Raw genomic sequence first — 14609 nt, 5'->3', positions numbered from 1 at the left:
AACAATAACTGTAAATAAACACTACTGCAGGCTCTCCGATAACATGTTACTAAGATGATAACAGCCCTTCTTAGCAGGCCTGTTGACCTTCTCCTTGCCTTAGGCTTGGCAAGGACTCCTCAGCTCCCTACGCTTTTATCTCCAAACTCTCCTCTACCACTGCAGCCGCTGGAAAGATTAATACTAAGGAGGAGAGGGAAGGAAGGAGGGAGTTACACCAAGAGAATATAGAGAAGAGGAGAAAAGAGATGAGGGAGAGTGCTTGGTGAAGAAGACATAAAACAAGATAGAACAACAAAGAGCCGACCTGGGCAGTTGTTTCTTTGTCAGTGCCGCCACCTCCTCTGTCTGTCCTCAGTCTTTGTAGGGCTCAACATAATTAACTTGTTAAAAGATAGCATGAAATTGGAACAGACTTGTATTTACTCAGTGGCCACCAACACACAGGACACACCAAAAGCAAAAGATAAAGAGAGCAAGGGGGTGAGAGTGACAGACAGATGAGCATAGACAGACTGAAAGTGACAGTGAGAGGATGAGAACCGAGGGATGGCAGTGCCCAAATTCTGATAAAAACACCATTCAACTTGGTAACCCACCGTTTTAGGTTTGAGAAACAGATGAAAGTGAAGATTGCAATTCCTCATGGTTCACTCCCCAATACTAATGCAGGGTGTCTGACAGTAGCATGTCCAGAGCTGTGGGGCTAAGGCACTGTCTGGATGAGATTGATAATACAATTAAGCCAGTCCCGGTATGAATGCATCACTATGACCCATTACTACACCAACCGCTTCAGATGGAGCATACCAGTCTAGCTTTAGGGCCTTTTGGACGGAAAAAAATACAATTATAAAAGGCTAGCTAGAAAATGTGTTCTCTTTAGAATGTGCAGGCAGGCCTGTACATCATCAGATATGTGTGGGCTGCCTGCATATCTCACTGCTGTCCCCGGGCCTAGCTTTCTTCATCTATATTGAAACGAGGAGCTCACTGGAGCATAGATGGACTCATAACAATATGATTTTTTTTCCCTTATTGTCCCCTCTTATTGTCTGCTCTTATCCTGGTTTTGTTGTATGTTAAGATTATTTTCATAACAATTTCCACATAATGTTTACAAATGTCTCTTATCTCTTATTGTGTGTGTGCGCTTGTGTTGCTATACAAGACATCAGACAAGATTATTTTAGATATTAATGAAAATGCGTCTTTATATTCAGACAATACTGTTGACAGCACAATATCCATTCAGGGCTATGGTTTTTAAACCAAACATGTTCATAGTAAAATGTAAGGCAGATGCTTAAAACTTTCACAACTTAGTATCATAGTAGCCTCGTGTTAGGCTTGTTGCTGAGGTGTTTCTCTGAGAGCCTCACTGCTTGTGCCAGGGGATCTAATTGTTGGTGTAAGTGCTTGCACTATGGGTACTTTATCACACATTGATGCTTTAGGTTATAAACTTAGTTGTGGTATTTCTTGTTTTCGTTGGCATCGATCTTCAACAAATCAGTTACTAAGCAGTTTCATGTTGAATTTAAGGAAATAATAGCTTAGCTCATGGCCAAAAAGAGCTTATAGCTCTGCCAAAGTTCTTTACACCCTGACATCTCTTTACCTTGTTTATCCAGAAAAGTGCTTTACATTAAAATCTGGGGTAGGCATTTTATTTTTTGAAATCCCTGGGCAAATACTCCATAAGCATATTGTAATTCAAGTGGTCTGAGAGAAAACTGCACCTCCGCTGACTCTGTTTTCAGGCTTTCAAGGCTCGTAGCTGTGGAATAGACTGTATACAAGAAATGAACATAGCCTCCGGTCCTGAAAAGTGAAGCTAATAAGGAAGTGCCTCAAGCCTTCTGTCTAATGATCAGCAAGGGGTGACTCTGCTCATTGCACAAAGAAGTCAGTATGAATGGAAGTCTTTGAGAAAAACTAACTAATCAGAAGGGGGCATCTTCGCAGAATCAATGTCATGTCTGGTTTCGCCCAGTCATGCCCAAAGTGCCAAACTCGAGGCTTCAGAACGAAAGTCCATAAACCAATGGGTGATGTCATGGTAGCTACATACAGGCTATGGGTTGTAGCTAATTTAATTTCATATTGATGTAGCTAGCTAACATTAGAGCCTTGAATCACAGCATACCGCCTTAAAGGGCCTTACAGGTCCACTTGTCTGTAAAGAAAACAGGGTGGTTATTCTCATAGAATTGCACTGGAATCACAAAGATGATTGCTAACTTACTGTGTGTATTCATACTGTGTGTATGAAGCACGAGCATACGCCTGTGCTCTTCTGGTGGGAGGAGCTTAGGACAGAGAGGGGAGAGCAGCAGATATATTTTTCAGATATGTTCTTTGTTTTTTTTTTCCTGCGAACTGCGTCCCCTAGCTTTAAAGTTGTGACTGTTGAGCTATGACTTTCTGTGTCAACATAAAAAGTTTCTCTAAGGAGAGAGGTTGTCTCTCCTATCTAACTATGTGATGTATGATGCCAAAACAACAGTGTTTAACTCAAACTCAGCCAGGCTAACTCTTTCACCCTGTTTCCAGCCTTTATGCTATGCCAAACTTCCCAGCTTCTGGTTGTGGGTTATTTACCATACAGAAATGAAAAATCTGTAAAATCCTCTCGTCTAACTCTGCAGTAAGTGTAATTCTCAAACTATTCCATTCAGTACTGGCATGAGAAAAATCTGACCCGTCCTTTAAACTGTTTTAAAAGGTGGTCTGCAGTTTAGTATACCTGTTAGGTAGTTAGATTGTGGAAACTTGGAGGTGACCTCTTTAATCTTGCCTGCAGATGAAGTGATAAGGCATCAGGGGAGAAGGCAGGCTTTAAGAAGTCATGAGGCAGGAGATTGATGTTGCCTCGGTGACAACTTGCCTTTAGATGAGGGAGAGAGAGACAGGGGGAGGGAGACAGAGAAAAACCAGACGTTTAGCTGCAGGTCTAAACTGAGACCCCTTCACTATGGCTGCTGCTGCTGCTGGCTGGAATCAATTCTATCTTTATCAGTCCCCCTCTTCTGTGTCCAGGAATCCTCCTCACACCGCAGAGCAGCCGGGGGGAAAACTGATGTGTTTTCCAATAATGAAATGGAACACAGCAAAAAATAAGTTTAAAAAGGTGCCTGGCCGGTCTCCCTCAGCAGTACAGCACTCTTTTAATCTCTTGTCTGGTGTTTAAATACAGCTGTGGCCTTGCCTGTGCCAGCCAAAAGAAATTGAATGTATTATCTGGCGCGTGTGTGTATATGTGTTGATTGGGGGAGTTTGGTTGTGTTGGACATCTTTAAAGTTTGGTATTTATTTGTGTAAATTTGGAATTGTAATGCTCAGAATTTCGTTGACGGCACTGACTGCACTGCAGGATACACCACTCTCATACCAAATATATTCAATGTGCTCTTCCTGGTTATAATACATATTATGCAGAATTTATGTGATGAAACTTGCGTGTGAAAATATGTCAGATTTCAGATATGACAGTCCACATGTCTGCTTAATAGGAAGCACTGTAACCACACAGTCTATTTCATTTCAAAACAACTGCCTATTACCATTCTAATGGCTGGTTGTGTGAGTGAGTTTCACCTCAGGCCTGAGGCAGGCAGGCCTGCTGCTGCTGTACGATGATCCATCTGCATGGCAGAAACCATCCATCCAGTGGATAGCTACAGGCTGCAGGCCGGCCCATTGTGTGGGCTGAGCACTGTGACTGCTCCCTCTTGTACCTCCATAATGGGATTACATTAGCCAGGTTCTTCTGCTCCCTCTTCAGCTCTCTCTTTCTCTCTCTCATACACACACACACACACACACACACACACACACACACACACTGTGAGCCCATGTGTGAATGACTGACTGTCCACTTGGCCACCTCATGTTTGCACCCTGTTTACTTGCCTATGGCCCAGAGTAATGATGCAAGTTTCACCCCATTTTACAGACACTTTTGTTTTTAGCAGACACATGTAGTGTTAGGTGAAAAATATTTTGCTTTTTGCTATTTTTTCTCATTTGTTTTCATGGGTGTGTGAGAGAGTTAGAGCAAAAGAGAGCAACAATCAAGGAAAGACAGACAAAGATAGAGAGAGACAGAGGGTTTTGTTCAGGGTTTTCCTCAAGGAGAGGCTGCCATGTGTAAAATCTTGTTCAGAACCAGCAATTGTGTTTTGTTGGGCTGCACCAGCAGGCCTAAGCTGTTCGTTGAAAACCAATTTGTTAATGTCTAAACGCTGCACTAGTTTTCCCTCAAGGACAAAGATTGATATTCAACATAACTTGCCAAGACACCACTGTAGAGGAATATGGAGAGTGATGATACTCAAGAGGAATTATGCAAGAGATCTCAAGGACTAGAAATTGTGTCTTTTTTCCTCTTTCTCATCTTCTCTCAGTCTGTAGTTCATTAGCTTCACTTACACTAATACAGTCTGTCTGTTCCATGAAGAACCAAAAATCGTTCTCGACAAATCTAGTGTACTGTAGATCGCTTTTCAACATCATACAGACTCAACATAACTTGCCTTTGCTTTATTTAGTTTATCTTAAATGCTTTCAGGGGGTATTTCCGAAAAATCAGTTGGCCGTTTATGTTAGTTAAATACTAAATGATATGGGATTGATTAAAAGGGTCAGGCTGCCAGCCCACCAAAGCGTTTGAATCTGGAGGTAGCCACCATAAAATTAAAACGGCGATCAATGGTGTGTCATATCCCGCTGCTCCGCGGGCTGAACATGTAATTCTAACGTTGAGGCTACTGCCATCTCTCACGTCAGGCCTACAAGCGTCAGGCTCAATAACCCAGCTGCCCATGGCTGCTGTCTATTGCTACCCATGCTACAGCATTCACAAGCAGAAGCAGACAGATATTAGTTTGGCCACAATCGTTTGGCTCCTCTGCTGTAGTTTGGCCAGTAACATTGGTACCATGATTGTATGCATCAGTTTCTTTGTATGTAAACTAAGAATTTTGAACAAAGTCAAAAAAAGCTTGAGCTGAAACATCAATTCCTGCCTTTTCCATGTGAGGTGGGTGTGACACAGTCTTTTGCTTTTGTTGCTGGGCAGTGCTAATCTACCTACAGATCTCAAACAAATACAGTACATTGGCTTTATTTAATACTCGATTCATTCTTAATTATATGAATAATACTCAACTGTGCTGTCACCCAGCAATCAGACATTGCATATTTCTTCTGATTTCATTTTGTAATTACTGTGATGATTTCTAAAATCTTTACATCATAAGTAATGATGGCAAAAGCCCAGGTTTGTGTAAATGCATAAAAACAAAGTAAATTACAGTCAGTGTTTTTGTGTTTGTGTTTTCTCTGCATTTGAAGCAAACGTTCTTCGAGCGTAACAGTATACAGCATACAGTAGTTTCACTCATAGTGAGACTGCAATGCAGGCACACCAGTCACTGAGAAACATTGATTAGCATCACGTATAGTCTATTTCCAGTGGACTGTGTAGTGAAGTTCTAGAATTTTGAATACACCTCACAGTGATACATGGACACGTCATCAGTGATAAACCCGGGGTCACAGGGTGTTTTGGGTCTTTAATGATCAGACACCCTCGCCCGTGTGACCCAACCGGGGGTGATCAGACCCCGGCTTGTGTCCAAGTAGCACACCACGGATCCCCCCTACGGATCCACAGCCACCGGGAGGCCTTTTCTGCGGCCTCGAGGATGTTCTTGGTGGCTTTCCTCAACTGCAGTTCTCTAACTCCAAGGAGTTTGAACACTCGCTGTAGTGAGTGACCTGCGAAACCTCTGCACCGGATTTCGACTGGTTCACAACGGGCTTTCCAGCCATTGCTATGGCACTCTGTGATGAGCTCCGAGTATTTGGCCCTCTTGTGCTCGTTGGCTTCGTCGATCCGGTCCTCCCAGGGGTCTGTCAGTTCCAATAGCTCCACTTGCTTGGTTGACTCCGATGTCAACACCAAGTCTGGCCGGAGTGAGGTGGTAGCAATGTTGGCTGGGAACTTGAGTTGCCTTCCCAGGTCCACTTGGAGCTGCCAGTCCCGAGCGGTGGTGAGGAGTTGGGCTGGTGGGTTACCTTCTGCCCTGCTCTGATGAAGGTGATTGTCTGCTTCAGGGTGACCTGGGACTTGCTATATTGTATCGCTGTGCAGATGGAATCCACCAAGGATTTTAAAACTTGGTCGTGGCGGCAGCGATACCGCCCCTCCCCTAGAGCCTTTGGGCAACAGCTCAGGATGTGTTCCATGTTGCTCCTCCTCTGGCACAGCTTGCACCCTGGAGTGTCTGCCAGGCCCCAGGTGTGCAGGTTGGCCGGGCTTGGGAGGACGTCATACACCAATTGTATGAGGAACTTTGTGCGCAAAGGTTCAGCTCTCCAGAGCTCTGCCCAGGTTAATTTGCGAGGTTCCACATGCTCCCACCTTGTCCATGCTCCTTGCTTGGACATGCCGACCATCTTGCAGCAGCGTTGTTCCTCCACCTCTGCACGGATCTCGTCTTGGACCAGCTGACGCTTCTCCTTGCCGCAGGTCTCTTCCTCTGATAGTCCACTGAGAGGGAGGTGGAATGGCCATACAGTCCCTGACAAAAGTCTAGTCGCTTACCAAAGTTGTTGGAACAACAAATAATAACTTGACTTGTAGTTGATCAATTGGAATCTGAAATGGTTTATATGAAAGGCAAAGGCCTCTGGATTATGTGTATTGTATCAAAATAAGGTTTTGTATCATTCATTGAGTTTTATCATTTAATGGCTGGCCAATCCTGGAGCACCTTGACCTTCTTCGCTTTCAGGAACTTTGATGTGGAGGCTGAAATATGAGGAGGAGCGCCATCCTGCTAAAGAATTTGCCCTCTCTTGTGATTTCAAATGTAGTGGGCAGCAAGAATTTGTTGATATTTCAGGCTGTTGATGTTGCCATCCACTCTGCAGATCTCTCGCACACCCCCATACTGGATGTGACCCCAAACCATGATTTTTCCTCCACCAAACTTGACTGTTTTCTTGGTGAATCTTGGGTCCATGCGGGTTCCAACAGGTCTTCTGCAGTATTTGCTGCGTTTGGGATGCAGTTCAATGGATGATTCATCAGAAAAATCTACCTTCTGCCACTTTTCCTCTGTCCATCCTTTCACCAAGCTGTGGGCCTTTGCAAATGCAACACGATTTTTTAGTTGCCTTCTGTTTAATGCTGGCTTCTGAGCACTAATTTGGCCATGGAGACCACTGCGTGAGATAATTCGACAAACTGTTCTTCGAGATACAGGGGTTTCTGGTGACCACTTCTCATGCAGCTCTGCTGCAGTTGAAAAAGGGCTGGCCCTGGACTGTCGAAGCAACAAACAGTCCTCTCGAACAGTTGTCTTACGGGGTCTGCCTGACCTAGGCTTGTCATGAACCTCACCAGTTTCTTCAAATTGTTTTCTTATCCTCTCCACTTGACGTTTGGATACACTGAAGATGTCTGCCACCTCAGCAGCAGACTTGGTCTTCAGGTTCTTGATGATCAGCACTTTGATCTGTGATTGAATCTTTGGCATGTTGTGAGAGGTCAGGTTGCACTTCAGATGAAGGTCTGGTGTGCTGGGGTTCTTTTTATACACACCTGGGAATGTGTTAATTACAGAATTTGTCACAGGTGAAGCTCTAATCTGTGATTGGTTGAATCATTTAAAGGCACGACAAGACTTTTGTCCAAGCCAGATCTGACCTTTCTGTTCTAATTAAATGATAAAACTCAATGAATGATACAAAACCTTATTTTGGTACAATACACATAATCCAGAGGCCTTTGCCTTTCATATAAGCCATTTCAGATTCCAATTGATCAACTACAAGTCAAGTTATTATATGTTGTTCCCACAACTTCGGTAAGCGACAAGACTTTTGTCAGGGACTGTATAGGGCGATGCTGCTCAAGGACCGAGGGAGCCCCAGCCATCTCCTGAGAAACTGGCTCATGGTCTTCTCTAGTGCCTCTACTGTCGTCATTGGTACCTCGTAGATTAACAGGGGCCAGAGTATTCTCGGCAGGACACCGTGCTGGTACATCTATAATGATGTGATGATTTTCACAGTGGGGATTCACAAATCAATGTATTGATTTCTGATAATAATATAATTCAATTCAATTAAATTCAATTTATTTTGTATAGCCCAATATCACAACAGAGTTGTCTCACAGTGCCTTACAAAGTTCACTGAAATAAACAAGAAGTGTAAGCGAACAAACAATCTAATAAAGAGTTCAGCAGTCGATGAGGCCAATGGATCGGTCCGATGGATCAGTCCGAGGCATCACCTGCCCTTTATGACCCTCCTTCTTCGGGAAGGAAAAACTCAAAAAACCCAGTGGGAAAAGAGAAACCTCCGGGAGCACCACAATGAAGGAGAGATCCAGCTCCCAAGGATGGACAGGCTGTAGCCTTGGACAAACGCACATCCATTGGCTGATGGAGAACCACATCAGCGGGACCAGGCCCAGGATCCATAGGAACCAGAGAACCACATCAGCAGAACCAGGACCAGGATCCACAGGAACCAGAGAACCACATCAGCAGAGCCAGGACCAGGATCCGCAGGATCCTCAGGAACCTGAGAGATGAGAAAGCACAGAACGGCTCCGGGGAAGATAGCAAGTTAGAGGCAGATATTTGACTGACATGAGACATAACGATGGAGAGGAAGAGGAGGAGAGAGAATAGAGGAGCTCAGTGCACCATAGGAGTCCCCCGGCAGTCTAAGCCTGTAGCAGCATAACTAGGGGCTGGCCTGAGCCAGCCCTTAACCTATATGCTTTGTCAAAAAGGAAGGTTTTTAGTCTACTCTTAAATGTAGAGAGGGTGTCTGCCCCCTGAACCCAAACTGGAAGGCGGTTCCACAGGAGAGGAGCCTGATAGCCGAAGGCTCTGCCTCCTGAACTACTTTTGGAGACTTTGGGAACCACCAGTAGACCTGCATTCTGGGAGCGCAGTGCTCTAGTGGGGTAGTAAGGTACTATGAGCTCTTTAAGATGGGGCCTGACCCTTAAGAGCCTTGTAGGCGAGGAGAAGGATTTTAAACTCTATTCTAGATTTTACTGGAAGCCAATGAAGAGAAGCCAGTACAGGAGAAATGTGGTCTCTTCTTTTAGTTCTTATCAGAACACGAGCAGCAGCGTTCTGGACCAGCTGGAGAGTCTTTAACGATTTATTGGGGCAGCCTGATAATAATGGGTTACAATAGTCCAACCTAGAAGTGACAAATGCATGGACCAATTTTTCTGCATCATCAGTGGATATGATGGGCCTGATTTTGGCAATATTACGTAGATGGAAAAAGGCAGTTCTAGAAATCTGTTTAATGTGGGAGTTAAAGGACAAATCCTGATCAAATAAGACTCCCAGATTCCTCACAGTGGAGCTGGAGGCCAGATTAATGCCGTCCAGAGCAGTTATTGTAGTAGAAAAGCTGTCTCTGAGGTCTGGGGCCAAGCAAAATAACTTCAGTTTTATCTGAATTTAGCAGCAGAAAGTTGCTGCTCATCCAGGACTTTATGTCCTTAAGGCAGATTTGAAGTTTAGCCAACTGATTGGGTTCATCTGGCTTTATTGATAAATATAATTGTGTATCATCTGCATAACAGTGGAAATTAATGGAGTGCTTCCTGATAATATTACCCAGAGGAAGCATATATAAGATAAAGAGTATTGGTCCAAGCACTGAACCTTGTGGAACTCCATGTCTAACTTTAGTGTGGACAGAGGATTCGTTATTAATATGTACAAACTGAAATCGATCTAATAAATAGGACTTAAACCAGCTTAATGCAGTTCCTTTTATACCAATGAACTGTTCCAGTCTCTGTAACAGGATGTGGTGGTCAATGGTGTCGAAAGCAGCACTCAGGTCTAACAAGACCAGGACAGAGAGGAGTCCTCTGTCTGATGCCATAAGGAGGTCGTTTGTAACCTTCACCAGTGCAGTCTCTGTGCTGTGGTTCGCTCTAAAACCTGACTGAAAATCCTCAAATAGACTATTAGAGTTTAGAAAATTACACAGCTGATTAGCTACGACTTTCTCCAGGATCTTGGAGAGAAAGGGAAGGTTGGATATAGGTCTATAGTTAGCTAACACACCTGAATCAAGAGTAGGCTTTTTCAGGAGAGGTTTAATTACTGCTATTTTTATAAAAGCATTTACTCACTTTGAATTAAAAAAAAAGATACACCATATAGATAATGTAAGTGCCCTCAGAGAGTGGTTGTGTTTCCATCATGGAATAGTGTTATTAAGACTCTGATTGGAGGGATGACCTTTGGACACCATTATCAACTTGGTCTAATAGGCTGTATTTGGCAGTGTCAACTCCGTGAATAGCTGTGATGTTGGTATGAGAGATCGATTCGATGACACATCTGTCTGGAACAGGGGCTGCTCTGCTGTCTATCTTCTCTCTTTGTCAGTGCTTGCTAGCTGCAGCTGGGTCTGGTTCAACCCTCCGCCTGCTCTTGGCTTTATATGCTTTCAATGGCTCTGGATTGCATTGCCAACCAGCCAAAAAGCTAGTCCCTGCCTGCCTTCCTGCCACTTCTTAGCTAGCCAGCCACTGTGCAAATCAAACGAGGTCTGGACGCTAACTCAGCCATCCTTCTCTTTTTGATAATATCCCCACAGAGTTCTCACATAAATGTATTGCAGTTCATTCATAACATTTTTGTCATGGCTAAATAATAATGAGATCAAATGAAAGTAAAAAACAAAATGTGATTAAGAACATTTTGGAAATGTTTTTCTGTAAAGACTCAAAAGTGTTTAAATTGACCTTGTGATTCTGAATACTCTGGTAAAGTAAGAATTATATGACGATAATGTTATGAACATTACAACAAACATTTATTTTGTCAGTATTTCTCATGCTTAAATACTATATGAGCTAAGTGACAAACACACATTGAGAGATGCTCATTGTTATATGCCTGCTTACACATAAGCAATAACTAATTAAATGGATAGGTCAGGTAGTTGATTTTACACCTATTTTTCACAAGGTTGTGTGCAAAACCGACAGAAGACTGCTCTCACATGTATTTTCTGAGAGGCATTAACATGCGCATATGCAGACATAAAGACGTACATGCTTAAGTCTTCCTCAGCCCATGTAATTTATACATGATAAAGGTCATTTACAAAGAGCATTTATCAACATTGCCCTTTTCTAGCTCCCTCTTACACATATCTGCCTTTCTTTTATTGACAGCCTTATCTTACTTATGTTTTATGTGCTTCTTGAATGTACAATGAGCAGAGTCTAGATGAATGAATAAATAGTACATAACAATTATATATTTCAGCATAGCTCAGCCACTCCCTAATCAGTCTGAGTAGCGGTCTGCAGAGAGAGATGTGTTTCCTAGGCACACGTGCTGGAATGAGACGCCACTCACCATTAGTCCATTAGCTGTGGAAGTTGTTGGTAGATGGGCTTCAAATGTAAATACGGATCACTCATAAGCTTATTGTTGTACAATCGGTGCTTGCTATTTCTTTCTCATTACTTACTACGTGTGTTACTTTTGGATGCTATGTTGTAAATGTTGAAAATACCACTTTGAATAAAACATGTTTAACTGAAATGCTGGTCTTGTTTATGTTTCAGGGCACCTTGTAGTTTTCTGCAGCCCTATATAAACTAATGATAGCACTACTGTGGGTAGTTTCAGTGGAGCAGAGCAATATGTGTGTGTGTGCTGGCTGACTAGTGGATTAGCTCTGTCCGATGGCAGAAGGAGTGGGATCTAGTTTGACAGTGTGGTAGTTAGCCCATCTGTCTATAATCAGCTGTGTCTGTGTGTGCGTGCTGCTGCTATGGTTCTACTTGCCAACAGGTGGTCAACAGTACCCTGATGTAGAGTTGTGAGGGACGTTGAGCCTTGTGGTCTGCCTAGTTTGCCAGCAAACTTAACTCTTGAACAGCTGCTGGCTCATACAACATTGCAGCACAGCATCTAAAATGACAGAGTTGAGTGGTCTCATGTATTGGGTTAAGCACACCATTCATTTAAAACAAGCTGTCAATCCATCATTTTTCTTTGCAGCTCCAACAAGAGGGCTCTTTTCTCATTTCTTTTTCCTACATCCTTTTGCTTTGAAAAGCAGTTATTTGTGTATGCACCACATGAGTCTCCACTAAGTATGTCCATGTATAAATCTGACAAGGCCTATATTTAGAATGCTACTCATGTATTCATCTACCACCCAGTCATCTTATAGACAGCTATGAGAAGTGGAAGCGGGAGAGTAGTTCCCATTGGATTAATTATAGTTACACTGATCATCTGGATTCTTTTTTTTCCTGCTGTGGATAGTATATTCTGTGTCAGATATGGATAGCTGGAACAACCCCGTCTGTTGGTCTCTCTGCTCCTCATACGTACTGCTGTCTGTGGGCATTATTTTGATTTGAGAGACTTGTCAATGTAGTAAAATCTGCCAATATGTAATGCAATAAACCAAGCTTAAGATCACTATGACAGTTTCTATTTGACAATTGACTGTCATTTCACACATCTGTCTTTGACACATCCTCAATATGAAATGAGACCATGTGTGTTGTATATTACTTTGTCTTTTGACTGTCCGTCTGTCTACAATGTTTCATGTTCATTGATTCTGAACTTTAAGGAGAAAGAAATGATCCATGGTGATTCTGTGTTGTGGACCGCTCTATTCTATTTAATGCTAATGTATGCTATTTCACTGTCTCTGCAGGGAACCTTGGCCGAGTTGACTACATCAGTGAGTTTGAGTTTGACCTCTTCATCCGACCTGACACCTGCAACCCCCGCTTCAGAGTCTGGTTCAACTTCACAGTGGAGAATGTCCGCGAGACACAGGTCAGCATACTGTGGTCTTGTAAACTGTTACCATTAGTCATGAAAAGGGACTTCTCCCAATTCCATGACACACACAGACCTCTACTTTGCTAAATGGGCACAATCAAACAAAAACCACCATGTGCAGTGTTTCCTCACACCAGTACTACGGAAATGTCCCGTTAGTTCAAGGACTGCCAAGCCTTATCCTTCTACCATGTGTGTGACCTTCCTGAAAAAGTCAGGTAATGGGTAAAAACTAGTGGTGTGCAAGTTTGCCACATGCATTAACGGCTGTAACGAACACATCCACTACTGTATAAGGAATAAAAGTCATAATACATTAATATAACAATCAAAAAGTCTTTATGCTAATATCATATCAAAATCCTTGAAGGGAATTGAATGATATCATAGCTCTAATGTTATATATATAAAGACAATATTTAGTCAGGTACAAGTTCAGTATTAAATCATACAATAAGTTAGTAAGTAAGGACTTTGGTGTCCTAACATTAAAGGCAGTCCTATGAACGTAGCATGAGAGGCTGCCTTCACCAAATTATAAATATAACAATTTATAATGAAATTCATGCTTCATTCTTATCTCTTGTGCACAAAAATAACCAACACCTTAGAACTGAATTAAATAACACTAACTGAACCAATTCAAAGAGATCCTAGGAGGTCCTCCGAACATTGTTCTGTCAAACAAGGTTGTGGTGAGGAAATGTTATGTTTAGGTACAGTGTGATACGTTTTCATGATTTGTCAATGTCTCCCCAAATGTCCTCTAACACATCTCAGTACAATAATAATAACGATAATAATATAAATGTGCCCATAACACCATCAAACTGTTTCTCCTCAGAAGTGAGGCAACCTCCTATTTCCTACCTCACTTCTTGTCACAGCCTCTGAGCTTGATTCTGCCACTAGCAAGCTCTGAGCTTCGCAATTGGCTGACAGACGTGGTCACATGCCACAGAGATACACTGTATGTGGGTACAGTGAGAGTAGCTTTGGGGGGATGAAGGGTCGTTCTACCTACATAACTTTGTAGGATAAGAAAGAGGCAAAACTGAAAATATTTGCTTTTGTGTTTAACTGTTGCGGTGTAATTTGTGTGCATACAAGCTTGTCAGTTTTAGATATGAAGTAAACAAAAATTAGAGATATAGTTTAAAGAGAAACACTCTGAAGATGGACAAATATAAAAGAGAGGGTAAGATAGAAAGAGGGAAGGTGAAAGAGATTGACAAAGATGAGAGTGAGAAAAAAAAAGCAAAAACGAGAAAAAACTGTAAGGATGAATCCACAGCATGCTGTTGCTGTTGTCTTCCTGTAGAGTGTCCAACACAGCCTATCTGAGGCTATCAGGCCTATCAGCCCATCTCCCTGCAGTGCTGTAGTCAGCACTAATCACATTTTATGGCTCTGAGATGAATGGGAGGCCTCGGCTTGGAGCCGGATCGATCCCAGGGCCAGATAGACCAGCACCAGCAGCCTGCAGCCTGGGCCAACAGGATATTTGCTGTTGTGGCAAAATGACAGAGAAAGTGCGAGAGAGAGAATTCGACTTGATAGGGGAATTCGACATAATAAATAACAAAAGATTGATAAATATCATGTATATGAGCACATTATGTACAGTGGCACATGCAAGAGCAAGCTTACAGGTAACAAAAACAGGTGAACAACCATTTCCTTTGCACACCTCCTCTCTCTCACTCACTATAGGGCCTC

At 42.7% G+C, this 14609-nt stretch overlaps 1 protein-coding gene across 1 annotated transcript in view; it reads left to right on the top strand.

Annotated features, from left to right (window-relative positions):
* The window catches only part of agbl4 (AGBL carboxypeptidase 4), a 281572-nt gene that overhangs the window by 11929 nt on the left and 255034 nt on the right, over positions 1–14609 (top strand). Inside the window, exon 3 of the mRNA XM_070832739.1 lies at positions 12760–12884. Within this exon, the coding sequence (XP_070688840.1) occupies positions 12760–12884 (125 nt within the window). The remainder of the gene's footprint in view (positions 1–12759; positions 12885–14609) is intronic.

Source organism: Pempheris klunzingeri, chromosome 6 (genome assembly GCF_042242105.1).
Source record: "Pempheris klunzingeri isolate RE-2024b chromosome 6, fPemKlu1.hap1, whole genome shotgun sequence".
Taxonomy (NCBI): Eukaryota; Metazoa; Chordata; class Actinopteri; order Acropomatiformes; family Pempheridae; genus Pempheris; species Pempheris klunzingeri.
The sequence above is the reverse complement of the archived record's forward strand: the minus strand, read 5'-3'. Positions and strand labels throughout refer to the sequence as shown.